We start from the raw sequence: 26,229 nt of genomic DNA on the forward strand, positions 1-26,229 counted from the left end.
CACACCGGATACCACCCCGGCGTCGGACAGAATCGTCTCAAATTAAGCTCCAACTCTTGGGTTCCCTCTAGTGGCCGCCCTTTGCACTACGTCATAGATGTCTATGAACGTAGGACCGAAGTCCACACATGTGTTGAGGTGCACTCGTTATGAGTGACTAGTTGGCCGGGATCCGACGGAATAAGCGCCGTCTTAAATCACGAAGTGATTTACGCATGTCATTACGCATGTCCATTACTCTTACATCGTATGATGACGCAGAATATCTGCATGGAAATATCATATGTACTTCGGTACATTAAAATAATATATCATGTCAGTAGATTTACTGGCATGTAAAAGAACTCCTGCGGGACAAAATTCCGGCACACCGGCGACGTTGATATAACCTCTGCAGTTGCGAGCATCGTTAAATAAACAATTTTTTTGAACAGAGTTGGCGACCCTTTAGATCTGAGAACTTCAGCAGTAGCAAGAAGTTGTAAAACGTTGGAGATATTATCTCTACACACGATTAAAATCCTAAAATTCTTATGAATACAATCACCGTGAAATCTAAAATCTAGTAAGGATTGCTTTGTCAGAGAGAAGAGCCGGTATTCGTAGACAAAGTAAAGTTTAACTTCCTTTTGTCAGGTATGTTAGCGATGTCATAGTTGTAGTATTACTTTCCTGCTCTTACGTAGCACTGAGCGATAACACTGCAGAAGGAAATCAATCAATCAATCAATCAATCAATCAATCAATCAATCAATCAATCAATCAATCAATCAATCAATCAATCAATCAATCAATCAATTAGTCAATCAGTCAATCAACCAACCACTCACTCACTCATTCAATCAATAAATGAGGATAATGGTAGGAAAACAACTAAAAGGTGCGCTAGCGGTCGTCTTTGCAAGAGAGATAGGAGCTCTGGGAAAGAATCTATGGGAGCTCCAAGCCGGTAGATCACTTGTCTCACTCTGTCGCCGTTCCTTGAAGGAACCTAGTGAAATATTGAAGAGTAAAGCCGAAAATGGACGTAAACTAATAGGTACCACGTATGAAAGAGAGATATATAGCAGAGAACCGTCCGTAATACAGCTCAAAAGCTGCAGGACAGAGTTGTCTAAGATGCTAGCCGTAAGTGAACGAGTGGCGATAGGTGCACGTCACTATCCTCGCTAGTCAATTGAGCCGAGCCCTTGGACTAAGAGACTGAAGGCTGGGATAACTCATCCTGAATCCCCAAGGAAGTGAACAGCCAGAATTAAATTTCGACGTGATGGAACACTCTTTACTTTGATTCACATATAGCACTGATGTTACCTTATCAGTTCATCCTCGACGGGCAGGCTCCCCGGAGGTGAGCTATCCCCTGCAGGCACATACGCGTTCTGGGCTGGAAGGTAGAGATGTGGCGCGGCTGTGGTACCCATCTATAGTAGAATCAGTATGTTCCACTTGCCATTTGAGCCAATATTAACATATCCTCTTAAATTTCTGTAAAAAAACAAAACAAAAAGATGTTCAAAGTATCTACATGTAAGATAGGAGTAAATGACAGATCACTGCCGACAGACATAAATTGGTTTATTCAGTGGTCAATTTTTAGGGAGTGGTCCAGGCGAGGATTCCCTTCTCCGGAGTTTTCAGATGTGTCTAAACTACATGCTTTATTTTCTTATTTGGAAATTTTCTACAGTACAGTAGTTTTCCTACAACCCATTAACAATATTGTATTTATACTTAAGTTCTATCCTTCATATAATGCATATTTAATTTAATTTATATATTTAAATCCACCACCAACAGAAGCAGGCTTCCAATTACAGGTGGCTTACATAGATATATACACAAAATACACGATAAGAGAAAAAAAACAACAAAACAAACAACACAAACGAAAGAGAGAAAATTCATAATGGTAATAGATGCTAGAATATAATATTACAGTTATATATAGTGCCAAATGTCAATATAGTAATACAAAATTATTTAAAAACTAGAGTAAAAACATTATAATACACTTCTTCATAATTTAAATATCTAAGGAAATACAATTCTTTTTAATATTGTATGAAATTTTTCAATTGTTAAACTGAAATCCAATTAAGAATCACAGTTTAAAGACAGAGAGTTGTAAGTATTACACATAACAAACAATGGAGAGTTCTTGAAGAAAACAGTTCTAGGAATGGGAATAATAAAAGGTTGTCTATGACATAATTCTGTTCTTTTTACATTGAACTGAAGGAATTTAAGAAAATCACAGTTATTCAATATACCGTTAACAGTCTTATAGAGTAAAATTTGGCTATTTATTAATCGTCGAGATTTTAAAGTTTATAATTAAATTCAAAAAGCAACTGATTATATGAAATTTGCTTGTCATAAGACGACACGTGATGTTTTTTAAAATATAAATAACGTAAAAATATTTTCTGTGTCCTTTCTATTTGCATCTGATGGGACTGGAACTGAGGTGACCATATTACAGACGCATACTCTAGCTTACTTCTAACTAGAGTTTTATATAGGGTATCTATAGTATTTATATTTTTTAATTCTTTTGTATTTCTGATTATAAATCCTAATTTTCTATATGCATCAATTACCACGTGATTTAAGTGCATTTTAAGTTTGTGCCTGATTCATCCATTGTTCCTTAGACCTTCCCCGTATTCTGGTGCCTCTGCTTCCCACTCCAAAATCATAGGTAGTATTCTATCACTTGCCATCCTCTTCACATGTCCAAACAATTTTAATTTTCTTTCTTCTCTCACATCAAAGACCATTTTTAACTTCCATAATATCTCTAATTTTTGTATTTTTAATTTCATCCTTCCTTGTTTTTCGAAAGATTCTCCTCCAAACATTAATCTCGATTTACTCCGTTTACTCTCAGAATCGGCCCAAATGTAAACAAAACAAATTGTATTCGTCGTCAAAAAACCAGACCTGTACGCAGCACACCAAAAATATGTAATGGTAATGTTTAACAAATTATAGTTCACTGCTTCCTTGTGAGTGGAATGTCTTGCGATCTCTGACACCTGGTCAGTGTTTACATTAGGACACAAACTAAGAGCGAACAGACTATTATTTTTTATGCCTAATATACACGTTTGCGTTCCATATACCAATTTTGTTTGTGCTAGTGATATCTAAATAAGTTTTTTTTTTTATTTCGTTCAAAATTTTTCTACTCCAGAACATCGCATTTAGCATTACAGTTGGGCGGAGTTACGCAACAATAGACCACCCGGCAATTTGAAAAAAAAAATAGATATTTGCACAAATCTGTTGTTGGCAGTGCCGGATTTCGGCCTAGGCAGTTGCCTAGGGCGGCTATTTCCAGGCGGGCAGCATTTTCTTTTTTCCTTTTTCCCCCCCCCCCCTTTTTTTAAATTTTCATTTTACAGTGAAATTTGTTTTTAAAACACTTGTTGGTAAATCTTTTCTGAAATTTGTTCTTGAACACCTTGTAGAAGTCTGATATTGTTTTGGTATCGGATTTTCGCGGTCGTGGTGAGAGTAAAAGGAAAGTGTGCAGCTGCATAGTTATACGGAGTGTAATGCCGGTATTACGTTATTATACTATGAAAGTGCTTAAATTTAACTGCTTGTATAAATAAAAATGCATTGTTGAATATCAGTTAGATGTGTGTTTTATTTATCTCTATGAATAGTAACCACAACTCTCAATTATATTAACCAATGATATATCGTCAACAATACTGTTTAATCACTTTCCAGCATGTGGATTATACTTATAATTCGATATGAAAGGTTTATTTCGCAAAGAGTTGGAGTTTATTTTTCAATAAAGTTTACTTTATACTTCCTATCGAAGTAAGAAATACTAGTAATAATTTTATACCACCAACAAAACCAATGCTTGAAAATAATGCCTGCCTTTCACAAATCAATTTTGTTTCAACAATGAATAAGTCTGAATATGTTTCTTTGCAACTGGTCTGATGTGCTTCGTCAGATCGGCTTTGATGACATCACAATGCTTTCCATGTGAAGAAAGTGCGAAGGAAAACTTTATAATTCACAAGTAAAATACATGTATTTTTATTCCAGTAATTTGTTTTCTGATTTGTAACATTTCAATTAAAACTAATTTAAACTAAACATGACCTGTATAATAGTTGCTCATAAACTGTTTGTGGGAGTTGGTGGGGGGCAAATTTTAACATTGCCTAGGGGCGGCACTATACCTAAATCCGGCCCTGGTTGTTGGCTGGATTATTAACTCGAAAAGAATCAAGAATGCGATGTCAGCATTTTGCTGTTGTTTATAAGCAAAATGCGTTTATTGTATAAAACTCATTTATTTTTCTCTGTAATATTAAATCAACTGCTGGTCTACCATTAAAAATCGGTTAGTCTTTTTTTGTGTTACATATGCTACTTTTTTGTAATAGATAAATGTTACAATACTTCTTGCATAAAATGTTTAATAAAAACCAGATTTATTTCAATGGTCAGTATCTCGAAAACAGGGTTTTGGCGGTTGGTCTCTTATTGCGTAACTCCGACCAATTGTTCTTCTTCATTCATTTACTCTTTTTTCTATTTCAGATGTTTCATGTGTGAAGCAAGGAATTATCCCTCCCCTACGGGATCGGTTTGTAAGACTCAGAAAGGAGGTTGAACGAACAAAGAAAGAAAATATTAACTTATTAGATCGTCATATTCCAACGATCACAACCATTCTGACTCAATATTAAGAACAGCTAAATCATTAATTCTGTCCTCATTCATTACTGTACGTAAATATTTCTAACTAGCTAGTGGGCGAAGGGCTAACAACTCATCACCGTAAAAACGAGCTTGTTACGAAACCCAAACATAAGAAATTACGATTAAAACATTGAAACTCTTATTTACTCGTAAGGGATTCGATGTGGTCGTGGGTTTAATTATATACTCGTGGGTTTAGTATATACTCGTGGGTCTAAGTTCGAACTCAAGGTTAAGATACAAATTAGATTTATTTTAAAGGTTATTTTAAGTGATCGTGTTTTATTTAATTTAGGATGTTCTTTGTTAATATTATTATACTATTGTTATTATTTTATTACTATTATTATTAATTGTAATTTATTTATTAATTGTCATTACTGAGTATAATTAGTTACTACTGTCACAGGGTATTTACCAGATTGCGAATTAAGATTTCTGATGGGGGGGGGGGTAGAATCCTAAATAGAGAATATCATACGTAACATTATGATCCTCATTCGATACGGCTCAACGCTTGGTCGCACTGAGTTGCTTGTCTCGCAACTTGATCATATCCATGAGAAGCTTAAAATAAGATGCGTAATTCGTAAGTTATTGATTGTTTTCAGCTTGCCGGTGATGATAATACATTAATATAATTTTCTTTGCTTACTTTATATTATATTTATATTTTATAAAGTATACTCATATTAAAATAATTATATTTTGTGAGAGGGGATAGAAGTTATCCCTGGCAGGGATGTTAATATGAATTTATGAGAGGGGATAACTTTCCAACAGGGGGGAAAATCCCTCCATCCCCCGTTAATTCGCACCCTGGTATTTACCCATTTGCAGTGTGAATAAATACTTGCATACAACTTTCTCCGTACAAATCCTGTGGAGTTTATATTCGTGTCATGGGAAAATAAACAGTGTAAACATTTTTCTTTGTTTTCTGCACATATATCATGGGGGAAATGTTGGAATGATTAAAGGCAGGAAGACTATGCCACTAAAATTTGCACTCTACTTCACCTTTGTTCTCAACGAACTGCATTCGGTCTCACCAAGACTGCAACCCCGGTGCAAGGCGTAGATAACAGGCGTTCTACCCGTTCGCTAAACAGCGCGTCTCGTTCTTAAAATATATCTAAGTTGTTATGAAATTGCTTTCTCAAGTTTTAATGTGTATTACAGCTGTTTAAGTTTACCATTATTTGGAAATATCAAGGAAGACAAAACGTTTATACTTCGAACTTAATAAATGAAAACATACGATAAGAGTTCGTAATGTCAATTTGAATTCAATAAACAAACATATATTATCTGAACTTCATTTCATATTGTAAACAATAGGGAGTCTCATTATGAAAGAGAATCCTGGATTGAGGTAGATCAAATTTTATGACAGAATCACAGCATTCTGACTATCAGTCATTGCTGTATCGTCTATGATGAGGAAAGTTGAGACATATAGGCACTAAAAAAAATAAAAAAAAAAAGACAGGCAAGAATGCAGTAAAAATTGTTTAAATATGAGGGTCGTTCCGAAAGTAATGCCTTCTATTTTTTGTGTTGACCTGTAACGTCTGAGTAGGATGTTAGTGACGTTGTAGTAAAGGTTGAACCTTCACGCTAATGTTCTGTTAGTTTGGTTTTCGTGCAACAGATAATGGCAGCAGTACAGTCTATCAAAATGGCATCTGACATAGAGGTGAATAAGAAACAGAGATGTGTTACTGAATTCCTCAATGGGTACAAATTGTACCCACTGACATCCATCGACGCTTGCTAAAGAGCGTATTCCGAATCTCAGCGCTGAGCAACCCGATGGCATCACGGTGTTCCGAATTTCACCGATGACGTCACTGATGCTCTACCGGTGTCGCACCGGTGCCATCAGCTTGCAGAGGTGGTGGCAGCCGCCATCAGTGAATCTGATTGGTTCTTGTATAGGGCGGGAATTAGCAGACGAATGACATCGTACACTGTTGTGTCATGGCGGTGTATTCTGCTTTAGTTCTGCTGTATTGTTTATAATGAGCGCAACGTAAAAACAATATGTTAATGGCTTATGAGGGAACATGTAAACAGACCAGTTATTACTATTGTTAATGCTCTCTTTTCTTTGAACAAGATGACAGTATGGAAATTTCGCAAAATCTTGCTAGCGTAGCACAGACAACAACTTGTACAGCCGCCATGATAACCATCGAACCTTCCAGCAGTTTTTTCGCTGCAGCGTGACGTCATTGTTGTCCACCGGTTCGGTGAGATTCGGAATACGTTGAAAGGCATATGGAGACCATACAGTGGATGCGAGCACAGTAAGGTGTAGGTAGTGCGTTTTAACAGTGACGAAAATGACAGTCTTTTGGGATAGGTTGGGTGCGATTCTTTTGGATGAAACTGCCATTTCTGAACGCTACAACAAGATGTTGGCTAAGAAGAAAACATTCTGATGGGGGTAGATAAAAAAGTTAGTTTTTTTTTCTGTCACCATGTTAATAATATCAAAAGAGGTGCTTATACCAATTTTGGCCTCTCGACCACAATTACGAGGGCCGTAAAAATAAGTTCACAGAAAAAAAAACACAATTTCATTGGAAAAAATTATTGGAACAGACACAGCAAATGTTAAGTTATTTTTCAACATATTCCCCACCGGAATTGAGACATTTGTCACACCATGCGATCGACATATCATGGGATTGACGTCTGTCGTTCACACCTGTTAGCGCGTCTGGCCACGAAACCAGGTGGCTCAGGTTCGATTCCCGGCCGGGGCAAGTTACCTGGTTGAGGAATTTCCGGGGTTTTCCCTCAGTCCAATATGAGCAAATGCTGGGTAACTTTCGGTGCTAGACCCGGACTCATTCACCGGCATTATCACCTTCATCTATTCAGATGCTAAATAACCTAAGATGTTGGTAAAGCGTCGTAAAATAATCTACTAAAATAAAAAAAAATACGGTTGTCAAATGCTGATTCCGATCTCAGGCGGTTGATTTCTACGACTCAAGAATACAAAAATTGATCCCATGGTATGACATATGTCTCAATTTCAGTGGGATATGTTGACAAATAGCAACAATTGCTGTACCTGTTTCAATAAATCTTTCCATGCAATTTTGCTTTTTTTCTGTAAACGGCCCCAGGGAAAATCGCTTTCTGGACGGCCTCGTAAATGCGGTCGAGTGGCCAAAATTTGTATAAGCACTTCTTTTGACATTATTAAAATGGCGGAAGAAAAAGAATTAACATTTTTATCTGCCTCCATCAGAATGTTTGCTTGTAAGCTGAAAGCTGAATTTCCAAAGTCAAGCCAGAGAAGACAACCTTTCGCTTGCAGGCTCCATACCAGTTTTGCAATCACCGATCACGTTGCAAAATTTGGCTAGACTGTCCCACCACATCCATCGTATGGTTCGGATTTAGTACCTTCAGTCTTCTATCTCCTTGGGCCAAGGAAAGAAGGACTACATGGCAAACATTTTCCAGACAAGCATGCTGTCATTGCAGCTGTAACAAAGTTGCTTGCCTCTGCTGGTTCAGATTTTTACGAGCAGGCATACAGGCTCTTGTTCATCGCTGAAAAACATGCATAATGAATGGCGTGACTATGTGGAAAAATAACTATAAAATGTAACTGAAATCTTGCTCTATTTAACTTTGTTATTTTTCTCTTTGTGTCTGTTGTAGTTTGCATGACAATAAATAGGAGGCAATACTTTCGGAACGACCCTCGTAGGTATTTATACAGGATGAATAGTAATATGCGTTACAAGAGCGGTATGTTGAAGTTTTCATGTTCGAGGAAAAGTTTGAAAAAGCGAAACGTAGTTAAGCTTTTTTAATTTCCGAGAATTGAAAGAAAACATACCGCTCGTGTATCGTACATTATTTTGTGCGAAGATCGTTTATTACATACCTGAAAGAGGAATTTTTAATTAGTTGCAATGAAATCTCCATCTTGGTTTCTGTTCAATGACGGCAAATTTACAAAACAAAAATATCTATCTTCAACATTGTTGCTTTAAAATGTTTTCTGTGTTTACTATACCCCAGCAGGCCGTGATATACGTCTGTCTTTTTTTTCCCCCAGTCTATAATGAGTCTGGAATCTTGTTGATTTTTTCACGGCTTCCTTAATGTTACTTGCATCACGAATGCAGTAACTTTAGTGGAGTTGTAGAGTTCACTTAATTTTTGCAAATATTTAAAAACAATAATCAACAATGCAATTTAGGTGAAATTGCAGTGGTAAGTTTCCAATTTATAATTATTACTATACTGAACGTCTCTAAAAATAATATGTTAAAAGCCTAAAGCAGTAAACTCAATATGTCACTTAAGCGGTAAGAAGAGGGAAATTGTTATGTGTGTTAGGTTGGGAATACTGAATGTGGAATTTTAGACTTTCCGTGGATTGGTTTTATGCGGAAACCAAGCAAATACGCACGATCTCGCACAAAAGTAATGAAACCGACAAACTCCGGGAGGTTGTATGGGACACCAATACAAACAGTTTTCCTTAATGTCATATTGTGCCGTGAGGCACTGTTTCGCGAGGACACCAGATCTTAATGTAACACAAACCATTGCCATGCTTTATTGCTTAAGTTTCTTATAAAACATTTACACATCAAAATCGCTGTAAAAGATGTTCAAAAACATTTACATATCAAAATCACTGTAAAAGATGTTCAAAAATACCTCCATTGACCTGTATACAAAAGTTACATCGGCGGGACATGGAGGGTGCTATTCATAGACATTTCGCAGCACGCGCTACGAGCTTACTAAGCTAGCCCCGGCTATCCACTGGTTACTAGTATAGAATTCAAATCATATCCTATCGCTAACCCTGGTTTATGAATACGAAAAACGCTGATCATCCACCGAAAGCCCGCGCTAAAAATGTCTATGAATACGGCCCGGATTGTCTAACGCGGTGAAAGACTTCAGGATTATTGTTTATTTCCCCTGCTACAGCAAATATCCCCACCACCAGACCGGTTTAATAAAGGTCAAGACGTACAACAAAATGGAATTTGTAGAGTCGCCATGAACGCATACGCCTTCTGCCGGTTTAATAAAGCCTCTGAGGAAAATATGACATTAGAGAAAACCGTTTGTTTTGGTGTCCCATACAACCTCCCGGAATTTGTCGGTTTAGTTACTTTTCACTCTGTCTAGAATGTTTTATTTTCGCTGAAAGAGTTAAGGCCATAAGGCCTTCTCTTCCATCAACCAGCCTTAATACAATAGTGACATACATATTAAAATTATGATTATTTACAATACTCTTAAAAGATTGTCCAGCAATATTCTTCAGTTAAGTTTTAACGACTAGTAAGCCTACATGTTTATTTAAATTGAGATAAAACCTATAAGAAAAAGTAATAACTTAATTTATGAGCTAATGTAATTCAATTCAGTCTATATCCAATATGTAAAGAATTATAATTAAGTTCAGATAGCCTAGCTAGTTGGTTAAAATGATGAAAAATAATATAATAGAACTACGTATGTTGTCCACACTTGTGGAGTAACGGTCAGCGCGTCTGGCCGCGAAACCAGGTGGCCCGGGTTCGAATCCCGGTCGGGGCAAGTTACCTGGTTGAGGTTTTTCCGGGGTTTTCCCTCAACCCATACGAGCAAATGCTGGGTAACTTTCGGTGCTGGACCCCGGACTCATTTCACCGGAATTATCACCTTCATTTCATTCAGACGCTAAATAACCTAGATGTTGATACAGCGTCGTAAAATAACCCAATAAAATAAAAAACTACGTATGTTATAGGGAGCCAAATATAAATCTAAAATATATTGATATAATGAGAATATTAATGTAATGAGATTTTGCCATTAGAAGTTTTGCATTCTATTTAGAGAACTTAATAACAATAACAATAACAACAATAAAAATAAAAAAAAAAAAAAAAAATAATAATAATAATAATAATAATAATAATAATAATAATAATAATAGTAATAATGGACAGATGTTAGTTTCATTATAAGTAACAAATATTAATCAGTAATTCATCTGTTAAGTAAGAATTTATGTAATTTTGACCTAAATGAAGTTATTGTCCAACAACCCCTTACATCACTCGGAAGCGAGTTCCAATTTCTAGCAACTGAATTGTATAGGATGAAGAATATAAAGATGTCTTGTGATATGATGAGACCTGATACTTAGCTCATGATATGCAGATAAATTTTGAAAACGAGAAGCCAAGTAGATTGTATAGGCACTAAAAGTACAAAATAGGCTGTTAATAAGCACTTATTACAATTCAATAAAATTGTTATTTTCAAGATTATCTTTGTTATGCTCTTTACAATACAGTATACAATGCTTCTGTCGTAAAAGCAATGTACAATATATTTTTCAAAATTCTCCATTGCAGAGGATGTTCTTCTATTACTAAGAATGTTTTGAATTGCAGAAAATGTTATTTCAAACTCACAAGACGTGAGTGGAGCACATTTAAAATAAGCTAAGTAACCTGATTTGACTGCAGTCCCTCCAGCGTCCGTACCCCTCCACGTAGTAGGCATATAATCGCAATATTATTGTATCCCATCCAGGTTCCTCTTAAGATCTTTTCAATTTTTTCTATAGCAGCACAGGCTAATATTTCTTTAGTGTGGACTGGATAGGAATTTGCAATTTTGTCCATTTCCAACAAATTCCTTCAGTGTTTTGTTTTCCAGCTTATTAAAAGGAATATTTGCTGCAGTCATTGCAGCACACAATAATTCTGAATTTCATTTTTTCTGGATATCATCGTCTGAAGGAAGTTGAAAAAATGGCTGCTTTGATTTTTGTTGTCTGGCAGCGTTGCTTTGATGCCTTGTTATATTTTTATGTTGTTGCAGGTGATAATTTTCTCACATTTAACTATTACAGAAAAATAATTCTTGAACCTTGAATTCATGTGTAAGTAATGTAGGTTAGATATCAAAATCTCACAATTTACTACAGGGATGTCAAAGCGCCTGTATTACATCCTCATACTACAAGCAATACATATCCAACAAAGTTCACTTTTCAGCAAGATAAAGTACATTCATCGCTCTTTAAGGAAAGGTTGTGCGGGTTATCGAGAGCACGCAGTGCAGGCGCTTAGGGATCCCTGGCTTACTACCTCTTACCAACGTTGACAGCAGATGACCTTGCCGTTTGTTGTCAAATTATAATCATTTCCATCATCTGATAAACGTTTTTTAGCAACACGCTCCTAGACCAGCGGTTCCCAAAACGGGGGTAGTATAAAGAGTATAAAGAGCTGAGGGAGTCGCGGAATGATTTACAAAATAAAACAAAAACGCCTTTTTTTAATATATACTTACTGTGTGTTCAGAAACATGAATAACATTTAACATAAAAAGTCAGCAGTTATATGCTAAAGTAAAATATAATTTGTTACAAATGTGCCTAATTTTAAGAAAGTAGCTCTCAAATCTGGACTCTGTATTCAATATACACATAGCGATATCACTTTAAAGTTCAGTAAGATTTATCTCTTTGTTTTGATGGCAATTATAACGAGAATAAATGCATTTTTTTCTAATTTCTTTTCTTTTTAATTTCAGCCAGCTGAACGCAAATGTCTAAAAATTAATTTAATAACTATCTGTGAAAGTCGTATTGTTTTCAGTGTCTTCCGGAAAATACTCAAAAAGCTGTTGTTTAGAGTTTTGCAAACTTCATTGCATGTTCACAAAAACAAACTCGATATCTGCGTATCATACGTAACTAAATTTTCCAGACTTCTTTAACACACTGAAATGTATCACATTTTCCGTCAACGGATATCCACCAGAAATATAGTTTTTTTTATAAATCCTTCGATTTTATCCCTGGCTGTTATGTTAACATCTGGTCTTGCAAACTACTATTCGAAATGTTTAGTGTTCTGAAATATCAGAGCTATATTATTCTATTTTCGGTGGTATCACTAACGTTAAGTAAAACCATCGTTGTTTTCTAGTGGGGTTAAGTACTCTATCAATTAGGGAGTGGGGTCGCATACAGAAGTCTCGCTCAAAAATGGGTCCATGTCATGGTCCTTTTCATTGTCGTCATGGGCTTTATCGTGGTCCTTTTTTGTAATGGTCCTTATCATGGTCTTGTTCCTTGTCGTTATCATTAGCGTTGTCCATATCGTTATCCTCATCGTGTTCGTTGTCGTTGTTCTTGTCTTTGCCCCTATCGTGGTCTTTGTTTTTTGTCATGATCCTACATTTGTGATTTCAAAATTTTATGGTTTTCATCCTTTGACAAGATACTTTTGTATCTCACGGTAGGCTTTTCCCCACTCTTTCATGAAGGATAAAAGAACATGAGTGTAAAACGATATCTGCACTAGTAAAAGATGCAACTGATATTTTGCACTAGTGTGTATTTTAGCGTAGGTTTGCAACAAGAGCAGGGGTTGGGTGAAAATACGCATGCGCGGCCAGACGTCTTCCTGCATGGCTACATCTATAGCTGTCAATGGTCAAGTGACGATGTGCTTTCCAAATTACAAAACAGTCACCTTTAGCTCCATATAGCTGAAGTCGGCGCATTGTGTGAGATAGCATCACGTCTCAAGTATGTAAACTGCAGAATTAAGCGTAAGTTGTAAATTATCAGCCTTCTTGAACAAATATGTAACAATATTTGAAAAACAATGGCATCGTAAAACATAAAAGTTGGTGATTTCAATAGTATGTATTTTTATGGTTTGTGCATTTGCATAGTTTTACATGCAATTACGTTACTAGAAGGAAAATTATTTCTAGGCGGCGCGCAGGAGGATCTGTAGTGCGGGGCCTTAGAGCATACACACCATTCCATCCCGGATAGTACAATGGGCCCACCTGAGCGGCCTGCGTGTGAGGACATTCCCACTCCGTGCCCTCCCCTGAAGGGGGACTAATAGATGTTGGCCGTTGAATCTAAGTATCGCGGCTTCATACCTTACAGAGGGCGATGGGATTTAAAAGTAGATGGAATCCTAAACATGGCTTCTTCCGGGAGGCCCGTGTCGTAGATACAGAATCCTATTCCTGACAGAAGGTGTCAGGAAAAATTCTTCGGCCTTTTCTCGTCCAAATTGAATTCGACTCTTTGAATAACTGTGCAATTGAAAGAGAGTTAAGTAAAATACTATAACTACCTGTTTTTAACATAGTTCTCCTTAGTGTTCTTGGACGATTAATATCGTTATCTCCTTGGTGGTCTGTCTCTTGCAATATTAACCATTATAGGTCTATGCTATCATTCACTGTTGTGACATGATCAACCCGTTAATTCAGTATTGTATATTCTTATCACATACAGTATGGCCAGTATAGATACGGCAGCATTTCACATCAGTCCCTGATGCGATATATCCGGAGTTATCCTGATTTTCTTCGTAATGCTTTTTAATTCCAATTGGTTTCGCCACAATGGGCTATGTGAAGTACAGCTGCGTAGTATAGCCCATTATATAGTTTAGACAACGGACTGAACGTTCGGGGTACACGCAAAGCAGGCCTAAATTCTAATCCGACATTTGCCTTTACGAGTGAGGAAAATCCCGAGAAATCAAGCACTCAGATTGGCCGACCTCGGAATTGGAACTGGGCTTCCCGAATGCTAGTCCGAGACTATATCTCCTCGACCACAGCGTTTGGTAATAAATGATTTTGACAGACAAAATTCTTAAGCTATATCCTCGAGAACTAAACATTCCTCAAGGTATTTGGACCTAGCTCCTTCAGTTTAGGACACTGGAGCAAGACGTGGTTCTTCTTCCTCACCGCAAAGCCTAGACACGCGTTAATTTACGATTCTCATAATTGCCAATAATTATTGATTTCAACAGTCATGCTAGACATGGGTGTCCAAACGTCTATAGAACCAGGAGATATTGCACGTCAAGCATGCTCTGCTAAGGTCAATAACTTTCGATATAAAATAGGAAAAATGCCTTTAAAGGATATGCGCTGCGGGTTGCTTTCGCTAGGGGTTACCTCGTACGAGTTTCAATAACTGGACATCTATGTGCTAGATTGAACGCAGGCACTTGGCATCAACAAGACGAAGGAAAGGACTTTTACTTCGTATGGTAGCAGTGGAACAGGAAGTTCACAGTTCAGAAGTTCATGCTTAACTGACGTTTTAATTTTATGGATATGTTTCATTTTCGACAACTGATAATGAAAGCCACTATTTGTTACCAAAAAATCCACAATTCAAATGTTCATTAATCCTCTTACGAACTTACAATAGTGCTCAGAACTATTCTCGTTTTAATTTTCTACATTTTTTCACATGTACCTGGTATATGCGTCGCACATGTAATTGGAAGAATACCAAAAATATTCTACAGATATCAGAAGATGCTAAAATTTCATGGCAACTTTAGTTGCCACTGAGGACTAGAGAGACCATTTTTGAAACAAACACGGAACACACACTACGTCGCCACCCTGACCTAGCCAGTACTGGGTAACATAGCATGTGATCCGCAGTGGGGTAAAGCATGTAACACACTAACACAGACTCATTTGGTTTAGCTATGATCCACAGTTTGAAACATTTGTGCTTCAAATGTTACATATATAAAGGTAGGTTTGAGTTACTTAATATTTGGACACTAATAATAATATTGAAATGTCAATTATTTTTAGTAAATGTACGACTTGTTCCTTTCAACTTGATGCAGGAATTCTTAAAATGATAAAAAATCTAAGCATAATCAAAATGTCCTCTGACTTATTGTCCTTTGTGTTACCATAAAATAGGAACCAAAATGACTGGGCAACACCAACCATATTAACATTTCAATTAAATGCTTTGATAAGTATAAAAAGTGTGTGCAATAAACCAGTTCACTTAAACTGAAGTGTTTCAAGTGCTGTGGGGAATTTATAGTTTTCCATTTCTGATCCTCTCAATTGCCGCGAACTCAGAGAATGACCCATAGGCCTATGAGAAGACTAAGAGAAAGGCAGAAAGTAGGAAAGATTGGAGAAAGCTGGGTTTGCAGTGAAAGGCCTGCCCTTTGGTAGAATACTATTAATGAATGAGTAGGGTACGAATTGGTACGAATTGTAATTAATGAATAACTTAACTTCTCACTTTCTAAGCACAAGAGCAGAATCGCTACTACTTTACATAATATAAGTATTCATGTCACTAACGTTCTTCCCTCTGCCACCTCATCTTGCTCTCTTCATCTCGTGTGTAACAAACTATTACGTACTGTACTCGCCAAACTTAGACGAACCCAGCTCAGAGGAAAGGAGTCAAAGAAGTCACGTCAACATGCTCTCGATGTCTATGTTATGCAGTTGGCATCGTCTGATAACAGAATTGCTTTATAACTTTATAACAGCGTTGCAAACATAGACGGCCTCGGCCCGAGTAGAGAGGTCAGCTTATCTTGCCGCAAGAGATAACTACTAACTTCTCTGTTAAAAAAAAAAAAAAAAACATCGTACTTGCCTCAGCCCAGCGGCTGGGCTAATTCAGAGTCATAATGCATAACTAACAGGCATTTACTGTATGATTTATTATGTTTTGGGTAAGGCACGAGTCAGCAGAGTGGTGTGAGTGAGGTCGTCTAAGCTTGGCGAGAACAGTATTGTACTCGCCAAACTTAGACGACCCCAGCTCAGAGGAAAGGAGTCAAAGAAGTCAAGTCAACATGCTCTCGATGTTTATATTATGCAGTTGGCCGCGTCCGATAACAGAATTGCTTTATAACAGCGTTGCCAAACATAGATAGCCTCAGTCCCAGTAGAGATGTCAGCTTATCTTGCCGCTAGAGACAACTACTAACTTCTCTCGGTCTTATTAATAAACCGTGTACAGTTTTTATACGAGACTTATGCAAAGTTGAGACAGAAAACTTTACTAATAAACCATGCATGAGCGATGTATGTATAAACAGCCTGTAACTATACAATGAGAATTGCTTTGCAGTAGTTATATACACGAAACCCTTTGTTTAAGCGTTGTATATAGAGAAAAATGGCCGCTCCTCTAACAGCTGTTCGTATCGACTGTCATTTTTGATGATAGCTGTCTTGTAACCACAGAAGGACAAACCAAAGAACATTGAAAAATTACAGTAATATTGCTGTAGCTTGTACTCTTTGACCAAAATATAGTGTGGTAATCGATCAGAGACAGATGTACTATCGATACTTAACACGGCACACTAGAGCGCTCTACCGGATGCTATAGAGAATCTCAGATATTCTATTACCTTTCGTAATGAAATAATGACGAAACTATGACGTAGCTGTGTAACAGTTGTAGTGATTATTAGTACCGGTAAGGAATTTACACACGACTTATAAACGAGCTACTCACTGTATAAGACAGTTAAACATCTGTATATAGAGTTTTTATTAGTAAGATAGTTATACAGGGACATCATTTTATTTTTACTAAAATTTCTAATATTAACCTAGCTATACCTTTGGATCAACGGTTGAGAACCGGAAACACCGTTTGCTATCTCCTTCCACGACTGGAGTTCGATGATACTGGCGTAATATACAAATAAATCACTTTACTAGGTATAGGAGGGAAGAAAAGTAATTCATCCATTTACGTAAACTAGGAAATATCATGCTTTTGAGTTTGATAATTTTCATTAGGTTTTTGTTTAATCAAAATACAGTAGGCCTACAGGATTAAGAATGAGTGTTTTTACTCACGAGCTGATCTGTCCATGCGGACGTATTCATTATACAGTGTATATTATACTGTCTACAGCACATTAGCGTAGAATATAGAGAATGAAGTTAAATAGGAAAATAATCATAATATGGATATTTAAACACATTTTTTGAAAATAGTGGCCGTTCATTTCAGCCTTCAGTTCTAATGTGCATATTATCGCACTACAGACTATTGTACGTAATTCCAATTACCAGTTTCGTCCTTCGTACCAGTAACTCATGTTGAAGTAATTCTGTACATACTCTATAAAATAGTACCTTACGTACTGTAAATTCAATCTTCGCTTCTGCCTGATCCGAAAAGATAAAATTAACCAGACATGCTATCTACTGTCCGTCCAAGTGGTTATGTCGCAGGGTCGTGGAAAGGGGGGAAATCATGTGACAGTTAATTACTTAACGAGGCCCTTTTATTTAAGCTATTTTAAACAGTTGTATAATATTACGTAGACGTCCAATTTCTAACAGAAATTAATGTTCTCAGAAAAGAGCTAAGACAGTCCAGCCACTAGCCTTTACAGAGAGGCGAATAGAAGCAGGTGGGGGAAACCTGGATGCGACGTAGGCAAATGGACGACCGTACTTGTGCGAAAGTGATTCAATATTGAAAGCTCTTTCGTAACTGGAAAACGCGAACATATTTTTGAAACGTACTGTTTACTATGACCGTAAGGCTACTATGACTGTATATGCGGTCTTGGATCTGTGTGGAGGACGGTTGAACTTCATTAGTAGAAGGGGCGAGAATGAAGTACATTCAAAAACTGAGGTACAATATAAATTGAAGTAAAAATAAAATGATGCCCCTGTAGTACTGTTACTGCTCATCCAGACAGCGAATTTTCGGTCCCTACACAGCGATAAGGTGTCACGTCCCTTAGCTTACGGAGGGAACGTAGTATTGAGTTCAATGACATCCCTGCAACTGACATCTAACGTTCAGTATCGGAACCAAAAATCCGCTGTCTAATGATACGATGATATAGTACGAGGAGATATAACAAGTATACACAAGGCTTGTTACGAAGCACTACATCACATCACAGCACATCCATACTCTAGGGTATGATATGGTACTTACAATCTAGAAGTAACATCTGACGATACGATGCTATAGTATCATTTTCATTAACCAAATTTAGGAACGAAGACACTTTGAACACCGCTTTTATTGGAACGAAAATGAACACACGTGATTCCTTTTTCCACAATTATCCACGGAACTGACATAAGTGTGTTATCTGCTATTTAAACCCGACGACAGAGATAATGTAATCCATCATCGCATGCCACAACACAGGTGGCAGTGCGAACGTCACTTTGAGTGCAGGGAATTCTTGGAATGAAATGGCGGCTGTTAGGCCACTTAGCTGTTGAGATGCAGGATGTAGGCAATCAAGGGTTATCTGACACGAAACACTAACTTCGAGATTACTCAGCAAATTAACTTTATTACAAAGTGTTTTGAGTGTTTGTAATCAACAGATAAGATGTGCATTTAGATGCTTCGAGACGTAAGCAAAACAAGCATGCTCCAAAATAAACAAGAGTGGAAACATACTGGCAATATTGTTGTCAATGGTAGTGTCCAGAGCACTGTATATTTACACTGATCTGGAAGTGTCAAAGAATAGATAAGAGAGAAGCGATGGTCTCTCTCGTTGCTATGGTTTCGAATAAACTATCACACTGGCATGCGTATGTGAATCTTTGTCCATGGATTCATTATTCGCGAAAATTAAACTTATTTTAAATTGGTTATTTGACGACTCTTTATCAACTGCTATGGTTATCTAGCATCGGAGTGAGATGAAGGTGATAAAGCCAGCGAAATGAGTTCAGGGTGCAGCGCCGAGAGTTACCCAACACTTGCTCTTAGCTGGTTGAGGGAAAACCCCAGAAAACCTCAACTAGGTAACTTGTCCTAGTCAGGAATTGCACCCGGACCTGTTCAAAAGTTAAATCAACACTGTGAATGTGAAGTTATAGATGAAAAATAACTGGAATCCGATAATTCAAGTGAAGTTAATACTATCTCTAAGGTTTAGTTAAATGCTTGTTTTTGTTTCAAAGAACTGAAAGAAATTGTTTTATCTTTTATTACACCCACACTAAATGCATACAAATAAAATACATTTCATAAAATCAAGGTCACTGTAAACAGTACTGAGTGAGTATAGTTCATTCCAGAAATATGATCGCATTTTCCAGTGAAAAGAGAGCATTAATTATTTAATTATATCTTCGCACAGGTACTGTGCGTTCTTTTGGTTACGTCGCATCATAATTTCCCTCACCCGCTTCTGCTGGGCTGTCCTAGCCTTATTTTGAAAAATAATTTCTGTTAGGAATTGGACATCTATGTAATATTATAGGTACAACTGTTTAAAATAACTTAAATAAAAGGGCCTCGTTAGGTAATTAACTGTCACGTGATTTTCCCCTTTCTACGACATAACCACTTGGATTGGCAGTAGATAGCATGTCTGAGTAATTTTATTTGTGCGGTTCGGGCAGAAGTGAAGACTGAATTTACAGTACGTAAGGTATTCGGTTATAGAGTACGTACAGAATTATTATAACATGAGTTACTGATACGAAGGACGAAACCGAAAATTGGAATTATTTACAATAGGCTATAGTGGGATAATATGCACAAAAGAATTGAAGCATCTGTCGAAATGAATAACCACCATTTTCAACAATTTGTTTAAATATCCAGATTTTGATTATTTTTAAATTTTAATGCACTCTCTATAATGTATACTAATGTGCTACAAGACAGTATAATATACACTGCATAATGAATACGTCCGCATGGATAGGTCAGTTCGTGAGTAAAAACAGTATTGTTAATACTGTATTGTATTTTTATTGAATAAAAACCTAACGAAAATCATCAAACTCAAAAATGTAATATTTCCAAGTTTAGGTACGTTAATGGATGCATTAATTTTCTTCCCTCCTATACCTAGTATAGTGATTTTGTTTGTGTTTTACACCAGTATCATCATGGAAGGGGTAATAAACAGTGTTTTAGGTTCTCAGCCGTTAATCCAAAGTTATAGTCAGATTAAAATTAGAAATGTTAGTAAAAAGAAAATTATGTTTCTGTACCACAAAAACAAACACGCGTCTTGCATTAGTGGCGGAACAAAAACGCTACACCACTTGTCTTCGACACGACGATTAAGCTTTTGGCCAATGATAAGAAAGAGGGGTGGCAGAAGGGGGTAGAAATAGTGACCTCAAGGACACACTCACCGTGTTGTCGGTGCTTCTGACTGGAATGTTCCCGGGCACAAACCCTCCCCTTTATTTGCGTATACCATCGCTCAAAATATAGATAAGTATTAGAAAAAGTTTTGTTCCACAGAAAAAAGTTTTGTCGAACAGATTCGGTACTTTATAAGTCCCAGAAAGGAGGCAGTGTGCATGATCAGAGGACGAGCGATCTTATTCACAAGAGAATGACTAGTTGAGATAATAAAATTATTTTTTCAAATCTAGCTTTCAGGTATAGCTCCCTGTGAAGCTGATTTGAATAATTGTTCCGGGGCCAGGTATCGAACCCGGGACCCAGAATCTTCGGCTAAACGCACCAACGCTCTCCCGACTGAGCTACCCAGGAACTCTACTCAATTTTTTCTTTTATCTCCACATACGTACCTAAAATAGGCTGACAAACTGTCAAACATCCAACATTGAGTGCACACAAACTTTGTGTGACTTAAAGTGTGGTTTTCTGTTAACGAAAAGTGACATGACCACATTTTAAGTCACGCAGAGTTTGTGTATACTCAATGTTGGATGTTTGACGGTTTGTCAGCCCACTTTGAGGTATATGGAGATAAAGATGAAAATTGAGTCGGTGTCTCGTAGAGTTCCTGGGTAGCTCAGTCGGGAGAGCGTTTGTGCGTTTAGCCAAAGGTCTTGGGTTCGATACCCGACCCCGGAATAATTTTTCCCTTGAAATTATTCGAAATTAGTTTTATTTCGTTGTAAGCTTATGTCTAATCATGCGTACTGCCTTCTTTCTGAGACTTATAAGCTTAAAGTAGGCCCATCTCTGCGACAAAACTTTTTTTAAAGACTATATACGCAAATGTTTTCGAGTTTGAATTTATCAATAGACTGTAGCGTCATCCGTAACATCACTTTTAAAACAGATTTTGGTAAACAGAAAAATATGACAAATGATCGCAAGTAGTATGAGTAAGATTAGCTCTTATGTGATTTTGTTCAAGATTAGTGACATGCAGCTGGCATATTGATATACTGGTGAGATCCTACACACGCGATATGACCATAGATCAATGGTGGGCATTCCTGCGGCATTGCCGCAGTGACGTCAGACCTCAGTGAAGCATCAAACTTACCCCCTACCTTCCCCTACCTCCACCCCACGAAAATACTGCGCGTGTACGTGGCGGATTATACTGGATTGCTGTACTTCGGATCTTCATTAGTGATACAATGTCTTTCGCAGAATCATATGAATCGAGAGGATATCACACTTACAAGAAAGGCGGTTCTTTCATTTCTCATGTTTAGGATCAGTTACAAATATTCAGGACGCGAACTTAAATATGTACATTCTTAAAATAGATCACCTGTTATACGAGTTCAAAGAATACAGATTCAGTGATTTTCAAAGGATGGAGAAAGATTTCAATATTTTTGCCACTCCTTTCATGTTTAAATTGAAAATGTTATCCCAGAATTGCAGTTAGAGGTACTGGATTCACAGAATGATGGCTTCTTGAAAGCAGAATGTGAAGGTTACTTAGGGCTAAACTTTTTAAAAGATGTCCAGTAGGCCTACTACATATCCATTGCTTAGACAGTTTGCTTCAAAAATAATGAGTACCGTCATTTCCCATAACTATTTTCCACGATACAACTATTCAAATTTTGTACTCCATAACGTAGTACCTCGTTTATCTATATTCTTGCTGTACTGTAGTTTGAATTCAAGTCATTGCAGCTATCTACGAACGGTCTATGTTACTTCTACAATGATCTTTGAATGGTTGTATCGTGGACTATAGTTATGGGAAATGACGGTATGTATTCATCAACCTACCAGTGCGAACAGCTGTTTTCTAAAATTAAATTTATAAAGTCCAGCCACACATCCCGCTTAAGCGATGCTCATTTCCTTGCGCAACTGAAAATAGCTTGCACAGATATAAATCCCAATTTCCCAAGAAACTGTTTTGAAAAATGATTAATTAAATATCACGTGAATGGACTATTCTAATTACATATGGTAGGTAGGAGTGTCCATGTATTGTGGGTCCCTATCACCACGGCATGGCGCGTCCTCAGGTTGCGGATAGAGGAGACTGCCTCCAGATATAGAGGGTAGCTGCGAATATATTGAATAAGCAGTCGTGGACAGCCGATAAGGGGTGGTCCTCCAGCTTGGGGGTTGGGCGAAGGGCTAACAACCCATCACCGTAAAAAACAGCTTGTTACGAATCCCTACAATAAGCTTCGGAATAGGACTGATTCTCTGGCACGACCACAGCAAAGGAATAAGGTTTTGAGATTTGGCACTTGGAACGTAACTAGTCTTTATAGAACAGGAGGGGTAACATTAGTAGCAAAAGAAGTAGCTAGATATAGAATAGACTTCGTAGGAGTACAAGAGGTTAGGTTAGATGGGAATGGCATATCACAAATAGGAGATTACTTGTTGTATTATGGGGAAGGAAACAATAATCATCAATTAGGAACAGGATTCTTTGTTCATAAAATAATAAAATCAGCAGTAAAAAAGGTCGAATTTATCAGTGACAGGTTATCATATTTAGTACTTAAGGGTACATGGTGCGACATCATAGTTATAAATGCTCACGCCCCTACAGAAGAGAAAGACGACCATATAAAGAATAGCTTCTATGAGGAATTGGAACATACTTTTGATCAGTTCCCTAGATATCACATGACAATTTTATTGGGGGATTTCAACGCTAAAGTAGGACGGGAGGATATTTTTAGACCAACTATTGGAAAAGAGAGCCTACACGCAATTAGTAGTGACAATGGAGTTAGATTAGTCAACTTTGCCACATCGAAAAATTTAATTGTCAAAAGTACAACATTCCCCCATAAGGATATACATAAGTATACTTGGACTTCTCCAGATGGATTGACACACAACCAAATAGATCACATCTTGATAGATAAACGGAGACATTCTAGTATAGTAGATATTCGAACTTTCAAGGGTGCAGACTGTAATTCTGACCATTATTTAGTGATTGGAGAATTAAGAGAAAGATTATCAGTAGCCAAGCGAGTAGCAGCAACAAGTTAATATTACTAAATTCAATATTTTGAAATTAAAGGAAGAGGAAGCTAAGCAAAATTATCAGGTCGAAATTACGAATAGGTTTGCCACTTTAGAAAGTTCCGACGAAGTTGAGAAAGAATTAGATGTTAATAGCGTGTGGGAAAATATCAGAGATAGTATCAAAATTGCAGCTGAGCAGAGCATAGGTTATAATGAAACTAAGAAAAAGAAACCCTGGTTTGATGAAGATTGTTGCATGGTAGTAGAAAGAAGGAAACAGGCAAAATTGAAATTCTTACAGGATCCAGTTGAGGAGAAGAGAGATAATTATTTCAATGAAAGACGGGAAGCAAGTCGTACACTTAGGAATAAAAAGAGAGGTTACTTGAAGGAAAAACTGAATGAGGTAGAAACAAATAGTAAGAATAAAAACATTAGAGATTTATATAAGGGTATAAAGGAATTTAAGAACGGATATCAGCCAAGGGTAAACGTGATCAAGGATGAGAATGGTGACTTGCTTGCAGACTCTCATTCAGTCCTGAACAATTGGAAAAACTATTTTGGACAACTACTAAATTTACATAGGCTAAATAGAAATGATCGGGACGAAATTTAAATACAGACTGCTGAGCCGTTTATACCCGAACCCACACTCTCTGAAGTCGAAATTGCAATGGTAAATCTGAAAAAGTACAAGTCTCCAGGTATCGATCAAATTCCAGCAGAATTAATGCAAGAGGGTGGAAGCGCATTATCTAGCGAAATTTACAAGCTTGTACTTGATATTTGGAAAAAGGAAATTATACCTGAACAATGGAAGGAGTCCATAATAATTGTACTTATTTTTAAGAAGGGAGACAAGACTAACTGTAGTAACTTTCGAGGAATATCATTTTTGTTGACGTCGTACAAAATTTTGTCCAATATTCTTTTGAGAAGATTAACTCCGTACGTAGATGAAATTATTGGGGATCATCAGTGCTGTTTTCGACGTAATAGATCGACTATTGACCAAATTTTTTGTATTCGACAGATAACGGAGAAAAATTGGAAGTATAAGGGTACAGTACATCAGTTATTCATAGATTTCAAAAAGGCATATGACTCGGTTAAGAGGGAAGTATTATATGATATTCTTATTGAATTTGGTATTCCCAAGAAACTAGTTTGATTAATTAAAATGTGTCTCAGTGAAACATATAGCAGAGTCCGTATAGGTCAGTTTCTATCTGATGCTTTTCCAATTCACTGCGGGCTAAAGCAGGGAGATTTACTATCACCTTTACTTTTTAACTTCGCTCTAGAATATGCCATTAGGAAAGTTCAGGATAACAGGCAGGGTTTGGAATTGAACGGGTTACATCAGCTTCTTGTCTATGCGGATGACGTGAATATGTTAGGAGAAAATACACAAACGATTAGGGTAAACACGGAAATTTTACTTGAAGCAAGTAAAGCGATCGGTTTGGAAGTAAATCCCGAAAAGACAAAGTATATGATTATGTCTCGTGACCAAAATATTGTACGAAATGGAAGTATAAAAATTGGAGATTTATCCTTCGAAGAGGTGGAAAAATTCAAATATCTTGGAGCAACAGTAACAAATATAAATGACACTCGGGAGGAAATTAAACGCAGAATAAATATGGGAAATGTGTGTTATTATTCGGTTGAGAAGCTCTTATCATCCAGTCTGCTGTCTAAAAATCTGAAAGTTAGAATTTATAAAACAGTTATATTACCGGTTATTCTGTATGGTTGTGAAACTTGGACTCTCACTCTGAGAGAGGAACATAGGTTAAGGGTGTTTGAGAATAAGGTGCTTAGGAAAATATTTGGGGCTAAGCGGAATGAAGTTACAGGAGAATGGAGAAAGTTACACAACACAGAACTGCACGCATTGTATTCTTCACCTGACATAATTAGGAACATTAAATCCAGACGTTTGAGATGGGCAGGGCATGTAGCACGTATGGGCGAATCCAGAAATGCATATAGTGTTAGTTGGGAGACCGGAGGGAAAAAGACCTTTAGGGAGGCCGAGACGTAGATGGGAGGATAATATTAAAATGGATTTTAGGGAGGTGGGTATGATGATAGAGACTGATTAATCTTGCATAGGATAGGGACCGATGGCGGGCTTATGTGAGGGCGGCAATGAACCTTTGGATTCCTTAAAAGCCATTTGTAAGTAAGGTAGGAGTGTAGTGGCGCAACTGTCTGTAAATCCGTCACTGCACTGTAGAGTGCAACCCCTCCCACAGTATGTGGTTGCCATTAAATCCTGTCTTGTGGGTTGCGTTCATTTTGCCCACCACTGCCATAGATATTCAAGCGTGTATAAATAGACTTATAGTCGCGTCGCTGTTATTTCCAGTGTGACTCCTCCTCTTTGCTTACGTCTTAGGAAGTGAAGGCACTATAAAGTCAGGTAGGTAGTATCGTTCGCCAGTCCA

The 26,229-nt window shown here is 37.2% G+C and overlaps 1 protein-coding gene across 2 annotated transcripts in view; it reads right to left on the bottom strand.

The window, feature by feature from the left end:
* Positions 1-18,708, bottom strand: part of LOC138696110 (uncharacterized) — a 56,627-nt gene extending 37,919 nt beyond the window's left edge. Inside the window, exons 1-2 of one of the 2 annotated variants that reach the window (XM_069820659.1) lie at positions 18,551-18,708; positions 1,315-1,479 (exon numbers count right to left, since the gene is read on the bottom strand). In XM_069820659.1, coding sequence (XP_069676760.1) covers positions 1,315-1,424 — 110 coding nt within the window. In that variant the 5' untranslated portion in view covers positions 1,425-1,479; positions 18,551-18,708. Of the gene's footprint in view, positions 1-1,314; positions 1,489-18,550 lie in introns of both variants that reach the window. The other variant, XM_069820658.1, reaches the window with a different exon arrangement.
* Between the last annotated feature and the right edge of the window lie 7,521 nt (positions 18,709-26,229).

The sequence above is a fragment of the Periplaneta americana genome, chromosome 3 (genome assembly GCF_040183065.1).
Source record: "Periplaneta americana isolate PAMFEO1 chromosome 3, P.americana_PAMFEO1_priV1, whole genome shotgun sequence".
In the NCBI taxonomy this organism is placed as follows: domain Eukaryota; kingdom Metazoa; phylum Arthropoda; class Insecta; order Blattodea; family Blattidae; genus Periplaneta; species Periplaneta americana.